Source organism: Malus domestica, chromosome 10 (genome assembly GCF_042453785.1).
Source record: "Malus domestica chromosome 10, GDT2T_hap1".
Lineage (NCBI taxonomy): Eukaryota > Viridiplantae > Streptophyta > Magnoliopsida > Rosales > Rosaceae > Malus > Malus domestica.
Genome location: NC_091670.1, coordinates 37,357,268 through 37,371,537, shown reverse-complemented (window position 1 = coordinate 37,371,537; position 14,270 = coordinate 37,357,268). Strand labels below are relative to the sequence as shown.

Here is a 14,270-nt window from a genome sequence, read left to right as displayed (position 1 = left end):
CAGATGGAAACAAGGAAGGAGACGGAGATGTTATAATTTTGTGTTCCATAGATGTGGAACGAGTCGTTTCAGGGGGTTGAGGTGGAATGAAAATTCACAAAAAATTCGTCTCGTGAAATAACATGTTCCACCCGTTTTAGGTGCACTAAACGTGAAACGGAACGTCACGTCCTATTTTGTTTTATCCCGTCCCACGTACCAAACGGTACTTGAATGTCAAGTTGACGAAAATCAGCTTCTGGTTGTATCGGTTTATACAACAATGTGACAAGGAACTACATGGTTATGGACCATCGATTTCAAATTTAACGATGTGTGACCCCGAATCCTTACTCGGATTTAAACAATCACAATTCATGCAACCGTTTTTACTTAATGGAATAAAGTTTGATTGTTGTGTTGATAAATATCCACGGTCTAATATAGCCTTGCGAATTGATCTTTGCTTAAAGACTGGTCCCACTGACGGAGGGCATAAAAGACAATTGAATTATATTTCAGAATTTGAAGTCCGAAGATAAAAAAAAAAAAAAAAAAAAAAAAAAACCACATTTCTCATTGTAATTCCATTTCATACAAAATTAGACAATTACATTGATTTTCCTCTAATTTAATTTTAACCAAAATAATAAATAATAATAAAATACAAAATAAAAATTGAAAGCAACAATGTAATTGTATGATGGGAAAAGGAAAAGGAAGCCGATCAGACGGCCTTGATGGCATCGGAATGAGAAGAAGCTGCGATGGCAGCGGCGCTTTTGGGATCCTCCGCCTCGAGAACCACGGCGGTGGTGTTGACGGCGGGAGGGTTGAGAGGAGCGCTGACGTCGTCGTCGGGATCGTAGTCGGGATTGAGACTGCGATCGATGGCTTGGCGGCCCTGTTCGAGGCAAGGTTTGCAGGCAATCTCGATGGCGATCCAACCGAGAACCACTCCCACTATCGCAATCACTGAGGCCGTTATTGCCCCCATTTTCTTCTTCTCCTTTCTTCTCCCTTGGTTCTGCTTCGTCGATTCTCTACGGTCTCAGAGTCTCATCAGACAACGGTCATGCGCCCACACAGAGTGGATTTGATAAAGCTATCCGATTGGGCTATACTCACCACTACCTAACCCTCATCAAAGCCCACGTTTTTTTAAGCCATCAAAGCCCATTTTGTAAAATCGTGGTCCAGTGGAAAAGTGCAGACAACAGTTTCCTAAAGAAAATAACGGGAGGTCCTGTGTTTGATACTTTGTAAGTTGTGAAACTGCTATAATGCAAATCATTTCATTTCATAACCTCCGTTAAATAAGAATAAAATGACAAAAATATTCTCAATTTTTTACTCATTGTTTAGTCCTTATTTAACAGAATTTTTCACAGAATGAACAAAATAATTGATGGTAAACAAACTTAGGAACAACTTCTATCGATTTCAAATCCTAAAAACCAAGGGAGAAGTTATGTCAATCTCAAAGACCATTTTAACTAAAAAACTCATAAAAAAAGGGTTAACTAAGATGAACAACGTTGACTAAGAAACACAATACAAGCCAGTATACGGTAAAAATTTAGGAAATGTGTGAAATCCCTTTCCTAAATTTTATTGTTATAATCTACGTATTTGTATTATTGAGATTTTATATTATTTCTCGAGAATTTATTTTAATTTTTTTGAATTTAGATTTTAATTAAACTAGTTACGAAGTTTGAAGTTTAGAAATTAATTATTTAAAATCTGTAGACCTTTGGATGTCACAATTTATATTTTCGAATAGATCTTGAAACCACAAATGTATAGGTGAAAGTCGTTTGCAAGTCCGGATTATAACGGTATAGTTACGGGTATTTGAAGTTGTTTTACTAAACTATAGATTTTAAATCATTTAAACTTCCACAAGGAAGAAGCCTAATTAGATTTAAGCCAAAATAAGAGGACCAATCAGTTGGAAGGAGGAAGGAGGAATCAAATTAAAAAGGGGAAGGTTTCTAAAAAAGTAGAAAAAAGGCTGTTGCTAACCCATTTTGGGGGAGAATTTGACCCTTTAACCCACAAACTTAACCCGCTTGTACCTCCTTCATCTGAGCTCCATTTTGGGTGATCTTGGTACCATGGAAAGTTCTTGACGAGCCCTACATCTCTGTAGTATTAGATTTCCCATTTTCTTATCCATTTTTCCAGTTTGAGGCAGCAAAGTTCCATGGGTTTCCAGCGATTTTGTCATTTTTCCAGTGATTTCGGCAACCATTTCTTTCGAGTGAGCTATTAAAGTTCATCTACTCTTCATAATCTTCAAGTTGGTATGCTTGGTTTGTGCTTTCATATTCGTTTTAGAGTTAGGTGTTTAGAACCCTAGAAACCCGGTTTTCCTCGATGAATTTGGATGGTTTCCGGTTATAATTTGTTGTTGGCCTAGTTGTGAATAATGTTTCCCTTGTTGAGCTCTAGTTACCACGTAAATTTGAGCTTTTTTTGTTAAGGTTGAAAATTTGGGTTTTCAAACCCTTCACCATGGCTGCCATCGCGTGTGGCGGTGCGTGGGACCGTCTACGAGTGTTGTCTAAGTACCAAATACCTTCTAGTGATCCTATGAATCTATGTCTAGCTCGGTTTCCCGAAATTCAATTGTTTGGTTTGGTGATCAAATTGGACCACCATTTGTTTGTATGATTGATGACAATCCGATCGTTGGATCGTTGTACAACTTTGTGAGCACCATAGTTATCATCAGTTGGACCTTTGAGAACTTATGGATTGGAAGTCCGATGTGGGGATCTTTCGGATTGAATAACCTTAGATTGTTAACCTTAATGGACCTACCTTATCGACGGTTGACGTTCTAGTCAACGTGCTCTACTCTAGAGTGTCGTTTATCTCTAATTTGTTGTTGAGGCTTGGTAGCGCTTAGTTGGCTCATCACGATGATGTATCGTTTCCAGTTAATGTGTGTCTCGATATATGTATTAGTGGCACCATATTGAATTATACTTGTTCATTAAATGTGATTTCTATTGAATTGTTATTTTTATTTTTAGCATCGATCTATGTTTATTAATTGTGAATCGACTGTAGCTTGGAAACGTTTATGAAATGTGGTTAGATATGTATGATGTGTATGATTGTTTTTATGATGATGTGAACCCAGAATCTTATGAGAAGTATTATGTAGAACTTTTATGCTTGTATGATAAGATAGTGATCATGAAAAGTTGATAGTGCAAGTGATTACGAGGTAAATCATAGTGGATGAGATAAGGGTAAGTGGTTTGTGTGTTGATCTAACTGCACCATGTAGCAGTGGTACATGGATGGTCTTGCTTGGTTAATCCGCGTTGGGCGATGCTTATGACCATTTATACGTAAGGGTGATCATGCTTGGTTAATCCGCATTGGGTGACCACTACCTAACAATTCTGTATGTGTGACTTTACTTGGTTAATCAGCGTTGGGGGGTCACTACCTACTTGGTTATCTTGACCCAGCTTGGTTAATCCGCATTGGGGGATCATACTATATATGGATCGTGCTTGGTTAATCCGCGTTGGGCTATCCTTATGGCCATGTATGCTTAGGAGTGATCATGCTTAGTTAATCCGCATTGGGTGATCACTTCCTAACAGCTGTAGAAGTGACTCTGCTTGGTTAATCCATGTTGGGGGGTCACTGTCTACTTGGTTACTTTCTCAGGGGTGGTTCTGCGTGGTTAATCCGCTTTGGGGGGCCACTTCCTGTTTGGTTACTTATGTAGGCTTCGGCCGAACTGCGTCCCTTTAGCCCTAGTTTTTAATGCACATATGAATGATGGTTTTGAGAAACTTGTGGGTTGAATTAGAAAAGCCGTTGGATGTTTGGGCGACTCATTCGGAGTTTGCAGCGACTTGATTATGATTTCATAAAGCATGATTCTATACTCGATGTTTATAGATTATGATCGATGGTCTGTTTTTACTAAATATCACATACTTGTATTATTGTCACTCACCCGAGCCTCGCAGTTTATCTAAGTGTCTGATTGGCCTGATGTACCATTTCCATGATGTAGGCATTGATTTTATATGTGACAAATCTGGGTAGATTACGAGAAACGCTTGATATTTTGGATTCCATTAAGTGGTCTAGAATCCTTACTCTTGCTCATTTCCATAAGGTTAGTCTAGAATCCTGGATTCGAGTGAATGAGAATTACCCACAACAGACCTTGTGAATATAAATTAGAATTACCAGGTTATTACTTGGAATCCAAGCATGGAATTATGTAGAATTCCTTTATTAAATTTCGTGCATTGATATGTGATCTGGTTGACTGATTAATGTAATTAAATGTTAATATCGTGTCTCCTTGATTCATGGAATGGGTTACTTGAGGTGATTGTGGAATGATGTTGAATATGATTGTTATTAATACAATTAGATCAGTGATCAATGCAACTAGAGGATACTATTGTGCTTTGTCAATTCTTTGATATATTACATGCTATGAATTGCGATTTTATGTTGAAACATAATGGTTTATATGATGGATGAAATATAAACCTTGATTGTCATGTGGGTTCATTATGTAGCTTGAATTGAATAATTCATGCTTGTCAAGTCCATATGTTTGATGGAGGAATGTTATGCCTTTCGGCTTGAACGGGCTGTGATATATGTTGAGTTCTAGCGAAGGATGAACTACGAATGACTTGATCTCTATTGAGGGTATGTATGCAGTCTAACGAGAAAGTTAGATGCATCCATAAAATACACGGAAATTACTATGCAATTTGGACCTTGAGTGGTGCTTTATTCATATTCCGGAGGCAAGGCATGTTAGATATACGAGTATTTCATGACGTCATGTGTTGATCCTAGACGTATGTCAGGATCAAGGCATGACAAAAGGAAGTAACCATTTACAGTTTACTAGTTTTGTGAGGTACCATTGACACTGTTTTCAATAACAATAGCCCCACATAATACATCCAGTTTTCGAAGATTCAATAATACGTCAATGTATGTCATGCACTGCTTAATTTAACGATCGGATGTGCACTAAATTTTTTTAAGAGAATTTAATGGGTGAATTAGAGTCACATAAAACGCAATGTATTCTTCTACTTTTCAGCTTTTGGTAAATAGCTTACATGCACAATACTTAGTATCCCTCGTTTCATAACCCTCTTCCTCTCTCTCATCGTATGGGTAGTCATGTGATGAGAGAGAGGAGAGCGGTACGAAACAAGGGATATAGGAGTTTCTCCCCTCACGTAACTCTTCAACTCCAAGCTGCTGTTTGTTATTCTGGTAGCACTAGCTGTTGCCTCATCCTCTCTGTTGTGGTGTCCTTTTCAACCCCAAATCCAGCTCTTCTCAGCCACAGATAACACAAATGCTCCATAACTCCCAATTATTGAACAATCCTGGAACTCAATTAAGGCCATGGCCCTCCAACAGTTTGGTTCCAGCCTTCCAGGACAGCTATACCTACCTTCACCCTTTTCTTCGAAGCTCGCACAACTTTGTGATCAATCCAGATGTCGATCCCCATAACTGCAAAGCGCTGAAAAATCTGATGCAGCACCCTATCACGAAAGCAACTTGTCCAAGGGTTTACTAAGATCATGTACGAAAACACTATGAACATTGTAAACCAAAGAAAATCTTGGAGGATTAAGTAAACCTAGCATCTACTCCATTTGGAGTATGATTATGTAGTCATTTGTTCGAACGACACCCAATAAGGAGCAAAGGTAGCTAGCTCAACTGAATCGTATGTCACATAGTGGCCGAATAGAGAAAAGTCTCGAGAATAAGATCTTAGGCATACATCAGAGGAAAAACTACTAAGGAAAATGGAGATTATATGCAGGAGGGTAAGAAATCACTTGCAACTTGACATTTAGCCTGATGCAGAAGATGCAGTAAGGAAAGATGACTAACGTTCTGCATTAGTAAGGGGAGCAGCATATTAAATTAATCAAGAGACAAACCGAACACGATGCTTGAACCGAGTATAAGGATCCATGCTTAGTATAGAAACAGATAAGATACATCAATGCTAAGCTAACACTTTGTAAAGAACAATGGTTCACACTTACCCACTTAATGCATTGCCGACCTCGTTCTTACGATGCTTGAAGTTCATTGACTTCATGCTTTGGTTTTGATCAGAATTCTCAAAAACGAAATATCAAACTGTCACTAAATAGGCACTTACTGAAAACAAAGTTACGGAATACAGCACAAACCAGTTAATAGAGGAAGTCGATACAAGAGTAACTACTGGTTTCGGTACTGAATAAACTAGTTTCTCTGTTGCAAAGATATATAGTATTCAATAGTGCCAAATACATGTATGAAAAAAATAGTGCCAAATATAAAGTTCGTCCGAAAACATGGGGAAAATATCAGGGGTATCCAAGCAAGAGTACAATAGTATACGCAACACACAATGAGAAATCAAGTAAAGAAAGGAAGAGAACACAAAAGATTAACAACCATATAAACAGAGGAAAAACAACCATATACTTGAATACATTCCAATAACACAAAGCCATTTTACACACGTCCATGCGCTTTATATAGCTTAGGTATTCTATTTAACCAGAACTTATTCAAGGACATACAAAGTGGCAGAACATGACACGAGAGATTGACCAGCTAAGCAAACAGGACCTGTGAACTTGAGGGCGTTAAGTCAGAGAAACAATCTGGCGCATCAACCACATTCCATCGAACACCAAAGCTCCACTTCTTCTCGCAAGTTCCCTTATGGCTAACCCTTGAGATTTGACCGACAGCAACATGAAGGTTCCTACCCACAACATATATCATGCAATCACAGGCATTAACAGCAAAGGGTTTACAGATCTGCTCTGGCAAAGGGGGTCCTTCTATTGGTTCCCAAGAATCAATATCCGCATCATAAACCTTAAGCTTCATCCTTTCAAGCTCCGAGACCACAAACAAATGGCCATAAATCACCACACTCGAACCTGTCCAGCCTTCTCTCAGTCCAACAGCCATGCTCTCCCAATTATTGGCTCTCGGGTCATAAACCTGACCCCTGGGAGAGACAAAGAAAGGCCACAACCAGCCTTCTGTAACAAGAAGCTTTCCGTTGAGAACTGCTGCATCATAAGAGGCCATATTTGCTCCCATGCTAGCTATGGGATGCCAACTCCCTTTAACAGGATCCAAAACCTCGGCTGAGTCAAGCTCAAAAAGATCTGAACTGTTTCCTCCAGCCACATAAATCTTCCCATCAATAACTCCACTTGCAAAAAAAGACCTAGCACTTATCATCTGATTTATTACAGTCCACCGATTCTTCTGAACTTCGTATTTCAGGACCAAGTCAAGCGGACAATCCACATCAGAGACCATACCACCGCAAATAAAGAGAGTTCCTTCATGGGGCATCGAAACACATCTGAAACCATGGGGGAAAACCTTGTCTCTGCAGGGCATGGGAGGGATAGTGTGCCAAGAGAAATTAGTGAGATCAAGAACCTGCCACTGAATCCTTCCAGTGCACTTGTGAAAGGCAAAGACAAAAAGCCAAGGGTCTTTGAAGCCTAATTGTTTTCTTCGAGTAAAAAACCGCTCTTTACTACCAAACAATAGATGCCAACGCTTGCAGACAGCTTTGCCTGCTGTGTGGCTTTCGACTGGAACCCGAAGGAGGCAGTTAAGTGCAACATCATCAGGAAGGCCAGGAATGAGGGAGTTTTCCTCAAGAGATAACTCTAATGCCGGGGAAGGATTCAACAACGAAGACTGGATAACCGCTAACCTAAACTTCGGGGATAATGCAATTTGAGAATCCCCTAGCTTGTGTACCGGCGCCTGCTGGGAGGACAATCTAACCCGTTGCATATTTCACCGTTTGAGCAAAATATACCAAAACCCTTACTTTACATGCAACTTAGTTCTTATATTTGTCTCCGATAATCTTACTAAGAAAAGTACTTATCTTTCACAGATTTTGTGCAAATAAAGCAATCCCAGTATCCAAATTTACACAAAATTACAGCAGCAAATTATTTTACATGATCATAATCTAAACATCCAAACTTAACTCAAATGTATGAACAAATCATAACTTTGTTCTACATCCAAACTTAACTCAAATGTATGAACAAATCATAACTTTGTTCTTTCTATACACACAATCACCACTATCTCCAATTAAAACACCAAATTCAAAACCAAAAGCTATGAAATTTGATCCCAAGATGAAAAAACAGAAAACACCCAAAACTCGCACTATCTGATAAACCAAAAATACCTCAGAAAGCAGCTCAAAATCCAATCTTTTGTCCTTTAGTACACAAAAAATCCAACCGCCAACAAAAACCCAGTTCAGAAAAATCACACAGAATCGAACTTTTTGTTACCTTTTCAGCTTCAACATCCATCAAACACTAAACCCAGAAGAACACATACAAGCTGTACAACTTATGAACAGAAGCAGCATAGGAGAGATAAAGAAGGAAGAGAGAGAAAGTGGCAAGAAGAACAGTAACTTACAACCAGAAAAGGGTTGAAAGATTGTTATATAAAGATGGTGACTTGATGAGATTTAGAGAGGAGTGGTTTTTGCAATTGCATCCAAATAGGAAGAGAAGGTGGTGACCCATCGGCCTACTCTTCCTCCATTAACAAAGATTATTTATTATGTGGCAAACAAAATTCCTTGATGCTAGATTAAGGAATAACCACGCGCCCAATGACCGAGTAAGAATACACGTGGGACAAAAGACTGGGGAATATTTTGGTAGAAGTTGGAGAGTGATTTGCACGCTCCTTGATGAAAGTGGAAGTAGTTGTACACTGTTACCCAGAAATATTGAAAAGGAGATTGACTATAGAATAGGATAAATGATAACCCTTTGCTGATGTGTTTATTGGAGTACGATCCTCTCCACTATTTTTTTTAGATCCAATTTTATTTGAACGGTTACGATTAAATCAAATTAATATTTTTCATTGACGTTTTTATAAAGAGAAACAAAGAAGAAAGTGAGATAGGAGTTGAAGGGAGGGAATTTGGAGGGGAGAGAATCCTACTCTATGTTTGTTTTAGCTCCAAGTGTTGTGTTTAATTGATAATTTAAGTTCAATTCTAGCAACCGGATGGTATTTACTGAAACATTCATTTTTACTCTTCACACATTTTTTGTTAATTTTTTCATTCGATGTCTCAATTTATTCGATTCAACGGTTATAAATTAATAAAAGTGTGAAAAGTAAAAAGAGATGTAGAGTTAGCACTACATTTGACGTAACATAATCCTAATGCATTACTGATCGTACAGTCTTAAAAGCTTGAATATTTCATTTTCGATTTTTTGTATAAGATATAAATATCGTTACCTCTTGCACGTTAACACATATTTTCGAATAAAGATCAGAATCAAAGTTATGATTTCATGCAAAAATAGAATAAGTTGTCAACTCTCTATCATGTACATTCCCATATGATATTCTCCTTTATTAAGAAGAAAAGAATTTTGGTGTGATTAAGCCTTGGAGTTGGAGGTACCACAATGCTAAAGGAGAAAGATACCATTATCCTCCTTTAACAAAAAGGGAAGAAAGAGGATGTCTCATTAACCAAAAAAGAAAGAGATAGAAAAGTGGTGTTTACATACATTTGCTATGATAAGGTTCTACTTCGTCATGCATTACAACGATCTAAACTATTTATATTTTAGTATATCGTGCATAGATCATCCTTACGAAAAATTAGACAAATCCAAAATCAATGGACGTTCATTTGTAATGAAAAAAAAATGAATGAATACGATTCTATAAAGAAACACGAAAGAGATTGTTTGGATCATTAAAATACATTACGAAGTAAACCCTATAAAAATGCATGTCAAAAACGTGTGTTCCCGAGTCCTAACCCAATAAATAAAGAGAGTTTTAACGAAAAGTCTACGGTACTGTTCATTTTAACAAAAAACCACACTTTTAGACTAAAAAGTCAATCATGATACTATTTACTTTACGCTTTATTTTATCTTTATCGTTAAAACTCAAAGTTTTCAAGCTCTTTTCATTAATTTTCCTATAAATAAAAGGCTACAAATATCAAATATGTTGGTGAGGAATAAACTTTAGAGATACGTTTTGTCTTTACTCTTTTAGAGATGATACTGAAAACGAAAGAAATACAAGTGGGAATGAAACCGAATCCACACAAAGCGTGCTTGCTCACAACACCTTCCACCTACCACCTACCACCCCAAAACTCCTTTTTTAATTTTTATTAGGGAAAGCTGTGTTATTTTACTTAAAAATCCCTTTATACCAAGTTTGCAGACAATTTCAAAGAAAAATACAAGTTGGGTTTTTCAGCTGAATTTAGGAAGATAACAGTGAAAGATAGAGACTGTCACCAAACCCCAAACCACATTGTTAATAATCTGGCTTTGGTCAGAAAAGAACAATTAACTATCAAAGCAACCGGTCTTATTAGCAAGAAAAAAACTTGGCTTCGTGGGTTCAAACACTCACGTTTTATGTCTCTCTCATCACCTAACATGTCGTGCGACGAGAGAGATAGAGAGAGCATAATTTACCATTTCTCACCGTACTCAGCAGCATAGGATAAATTTCCAATAAGAAGCTATAGCTTCTCTTGACAGATGACTGCAACTGCTCATTAACATCCTTGATCATGATCTGCAATCTGCACATAAACAGAACAACGTCCAATCGACCAAGAAAGAAAAAGAAAAGCAGCAGTAAGTTTCCAGCAATGACTCCATAAAAATAATGCAACGAAGGTCTAAACACGATTCTCTAAAGGGGGGGAAGAAAAACAAACAGCCCTAAGATGCTTAGCGTGGTCACTCCAAATCAGGGTTGTAGCTCCATTTGCCATCCCGTGTGCCACTGCATTCTTCTCTCTATAGACATGCAGTAATGTATAGTGTTCAAATTGCTGCATAAAAAATCTGCACTTCAAAAGGGGCGACGGTGGATAACATTACCTTGTTTCATCAATTTTGCAATAATAGCCAAGTCCGTCTGAAATCTGAATACATCTTTTAGTGCCTTCTTCTAAATTGCAAACTGCAAGCTTAAACTGTAATCCCCAGATTTCTACTTCAATATCCCGTGCCAAGATTGGTTTAAATTACTTTCCCTGCTCTAATTCCGCCAGATGCCATTCTCCTCGGCCCATCAACATTCATATTCTGCCATTCCATTTCAGGAGGCTCCTAAGCAAGAAAGACCTGTACTTCCAGTTGGTTTTGGAGATTAGGGGAACTGGCTTCCAGCCAACCTCCCACAGATACCATGTGAAGATCAACAGGCTACTCCCTTCAAGATTATCACACTACAGGTGTTTTTCTTTAAGGATTAGCCAGCATTGAGGCCATATAATCCAATAAAAGGAGTAACAAGCTGGCTTGGCACTCTGATGTCTCCCAAATGCTTTGAGCTCTGCTGCAATCTCTCTCAATATATGAAATATAGATTCAACGGGTCAATGCCATAATTGGCATACGGCAATTTTCCCACAGAAGCTCCAGCAAGAGCCAGGCCGTTTGCCACCTTCAAAGAAGAGGCCATATGCAAACGCTAAAGTGAACAATTCAAGTGTCCCCCATAGATGTGTATCGCCGACAGATCCAATTACACCGGCAGGATCACAGGTAATAGTCGCACCAAATGCTCTGTGCGCACGCAACTGCAAAATGTTTAAGAATAAAAAATAACAAGTAGTTCTGAGAGTGCAAGGACCATATGTCAATTACCGACAAGGTACTTATCTCTACTGTGCAACCCTATTGAATAACAGAAATAAAATTGTTGTGATAACTTTGTTGCTTACTAATCATGTAAGGTAAATCAGACAATTATATGCATTGTAAAGATAGTACAGAAAGAGGGACACCAAGACTTGAAAACCTTATCGTATTCAGGATAATAATGTATAAGAACAATAATCCAAGATGATCTTAAGACGTAAACAAGTTTAAGTGGATCGGTAACTCCACCAAACTTATAAACCAAACTGAAGGTGTAGACTTTATATAAATAGTAGTAAAGTAAAGAGGCACACCACAATAACCATATCAGTCTATTTCCTAAACGCAATACATTTACTTCGAGGATGAAAAAGAATCAGAAAGACAACCAGATGTGCAGATATAGAATCAGAAAAGTATGAAGTCATAAATGAAAAAAAAAACAGAAAAGATTTCTTTTCATTTTTAGAGAGAGAGAGAGAGAGAGAGAGAGAGCTAATGTCCTTTTATCAAACCTATATCTATTTATAATATTCACTGCTTACTAACACATTGCATAGATAAAGATACAAATTAGAGACCGGTCTAGACTTATTTGGAGAGAGAGAGAGAGCTAATGCCCTTTTATCAAACCCATATCTATTTATAATATTCACTGCTTACAAACACATTGCATAGATAAAGCTACAAATTAGAGACCGGTCTAGACTTATTTGGAGAGAGAGAGAGAGAGAGAGAGAGCTAATGCCCTTTTATCAAACCCATATCTATTTATAATATTCACTACTTACAAACACATTGCATAGATAAAGCTACAAATTAGAGACCGGTCTAGACTTATTTGGCCCTCCTCTTTCGCATAAAAGTTATTTGTGACCCAGAAAAAGGAGTTTCATCTCTAGAAAGCTCTTTGGAGGCTTATCTGGTCCATGCTCGCTCAGGGTTTTGTAATATAGCTCATACAAAGCTACAGATGTAGAGAGAGATCAAGATTTGTTTGGTTTTCCTCCACATTTGAAGCTATTCCTGATCCTGAAAAGTAGTTCTCTGAATCTTTAAAAAGAAGAAGCTCTCTCTTTGGAGGCTTATCTCTTTCCATTGACGGTGCATTCATGATCTCAGCATTTCCACCTCCTTCACCAAAGCAGTGTCTTTTACCTCCTATAGAGTTTAATGCAGTTTGTGTCTTATACAGACCAATTTCACCTTGGCCTGAAGATTGACTGAGATGTGGAGGCTTATCTCTTTCCATTGACGGTGCATTCATGATCTCAGCATTTCCACCTCCTTCACCAAAGCAGTGTCTCTTACCTCCTATAGAGTTTAATGCAGTTTGTGTCTTATACAGACCAATTTCACCTTGGCCTGAAGATTGACTGAGATGTGGAGGCTTATCTGTTTCCATTGACAGCTCAGAGTTGATCTTAGGCCTTTTTAGTGCATTCATCATCTCAGCACTTCCTCTGGCTTCATGTAAGGAGCACCGCTTCCTTTTCTTAGAGGTTAAGACAGTCTCTGTCTTACACCGACCGATTTCGCCTTGGCCAGAAGATTGACTGGGATGTGGAGGCAAGGAACCACCAGTACTACATTCCTTGAAGCAAGCTGACTGATTTGAGCGGAGATCTGATTCAAGATCAGTTACAGCTTTCACATGATATGAAATTATACCATCAATGTGAGCCCGAAGGTATGGCATCCATTGGTAAAAGATTGAAATTGATCATTATTAAGCTCACAAACACCATTTATGACAAAAGAGAATGACAGGCCGGAAGGGATACCAGTTGGTACTGCGGTACAACCTGATGCAGCCATAAAGGATAAAGGTTTAGAATCTGGGATTTTGGCATGACCACTGCTAGATGAAAATTTTGGAGGCATGGTGCTCGTATTGTTCTCATAGGACTTGCTCACAAACCTCACATTCACCTGGCTATTTTGATTGGACTAGAATCTCTTGGAGAAATTCAAAGGAGAGGTTAACTTACCAATGAGATTACTTGGATTGCTACCAGCAACTCCAGAAAAAATTTCAGGATGAAGCATGCTGAAAGGACGAGCATTGTGAGTCGTAATTTCTGAGTTGCTGAAATGGCTATCATACCTCTGGCTCCTCTTTGCATTGATCTCTTCCTTATGAACCTTAAGATGACCCCCTAGAGCCTGGCGATTTTGTAACACCCTTTTGCAATATAAGCAATGGACGCCCACATGTTTCTCTGCCTTTTCTTTCTTAGGGGTTAAACGGAAATTCATTGTTGAAGTGAAAACGGCAACCCTTAACAAGGCCTTTGAGAAGAAGAAGAAGATAGAAGTATAAGCAAAAACAATGAAGCGGTGAGGAAGAAGCCTTACTTCTTTTCTCTGTTATATTAGTGTGTCGGGATGCTACAAAACCTATTGATAAAGGAGATATTTGGAAAATGACAAATCCTCATAAAACTCATTTAAAAATAGAAGACACGTTACACAAATACAATAAAAAAAAGTTGCCACATACAGCTCATGCATTGGAAACATTAAATCAAT

At 38.2% G+C, this 14,270-nt stretch overlaps 2 protein-coding genes across 2 annotated transcripts; both read right to left on the bottom strand.

The window, feature by feature from the left end:
- Nucleotides 1-551: 551 nt before the first annotated feature.
- LOC103429650 (outer envelope membrane protein 7) lies at nt 552-1,070 on the bottom strand. Its single transcript, XM_008367782.4, has one exon. The coding sequence runs from the start codon at nt 974-976 to the stop codon at nt 707-709; it is 270 nt and encodes an 89-aa protein (XP_008366004.1). The 5' UTR covers nt 977-1,070; the 3' UTR covers nt 552-706.
- Nucleotides 1,071-6,469: 5,399 nt separating this feature from the next.
- On the bottom strand, nt 6,470-8,625 carry LOC103429649 (F-box/kelch-repeat protein At1g30090). The gene is made up of 2 exons (XM_070807198.1): nt 8,102-8,625; nt 6,470-8,054 (listed from the first exon to the last, which is right to left on the bottom strand). The coding sequence occupies exon 2, from the start codon at nt 7,843-7,845 to the stop codon at nt 6,628-6,630; it is 1,218 nt and encodes a 405-aa protein (XP_070663299.1). The 5' UTR covers nt 7,846-8,054; nt 8,102-8,625; the 3' UTR covers nt 6,470-6,627.
- Nucleotides 8,626-14,270: the final 5,645 nt, after the last annotated feature.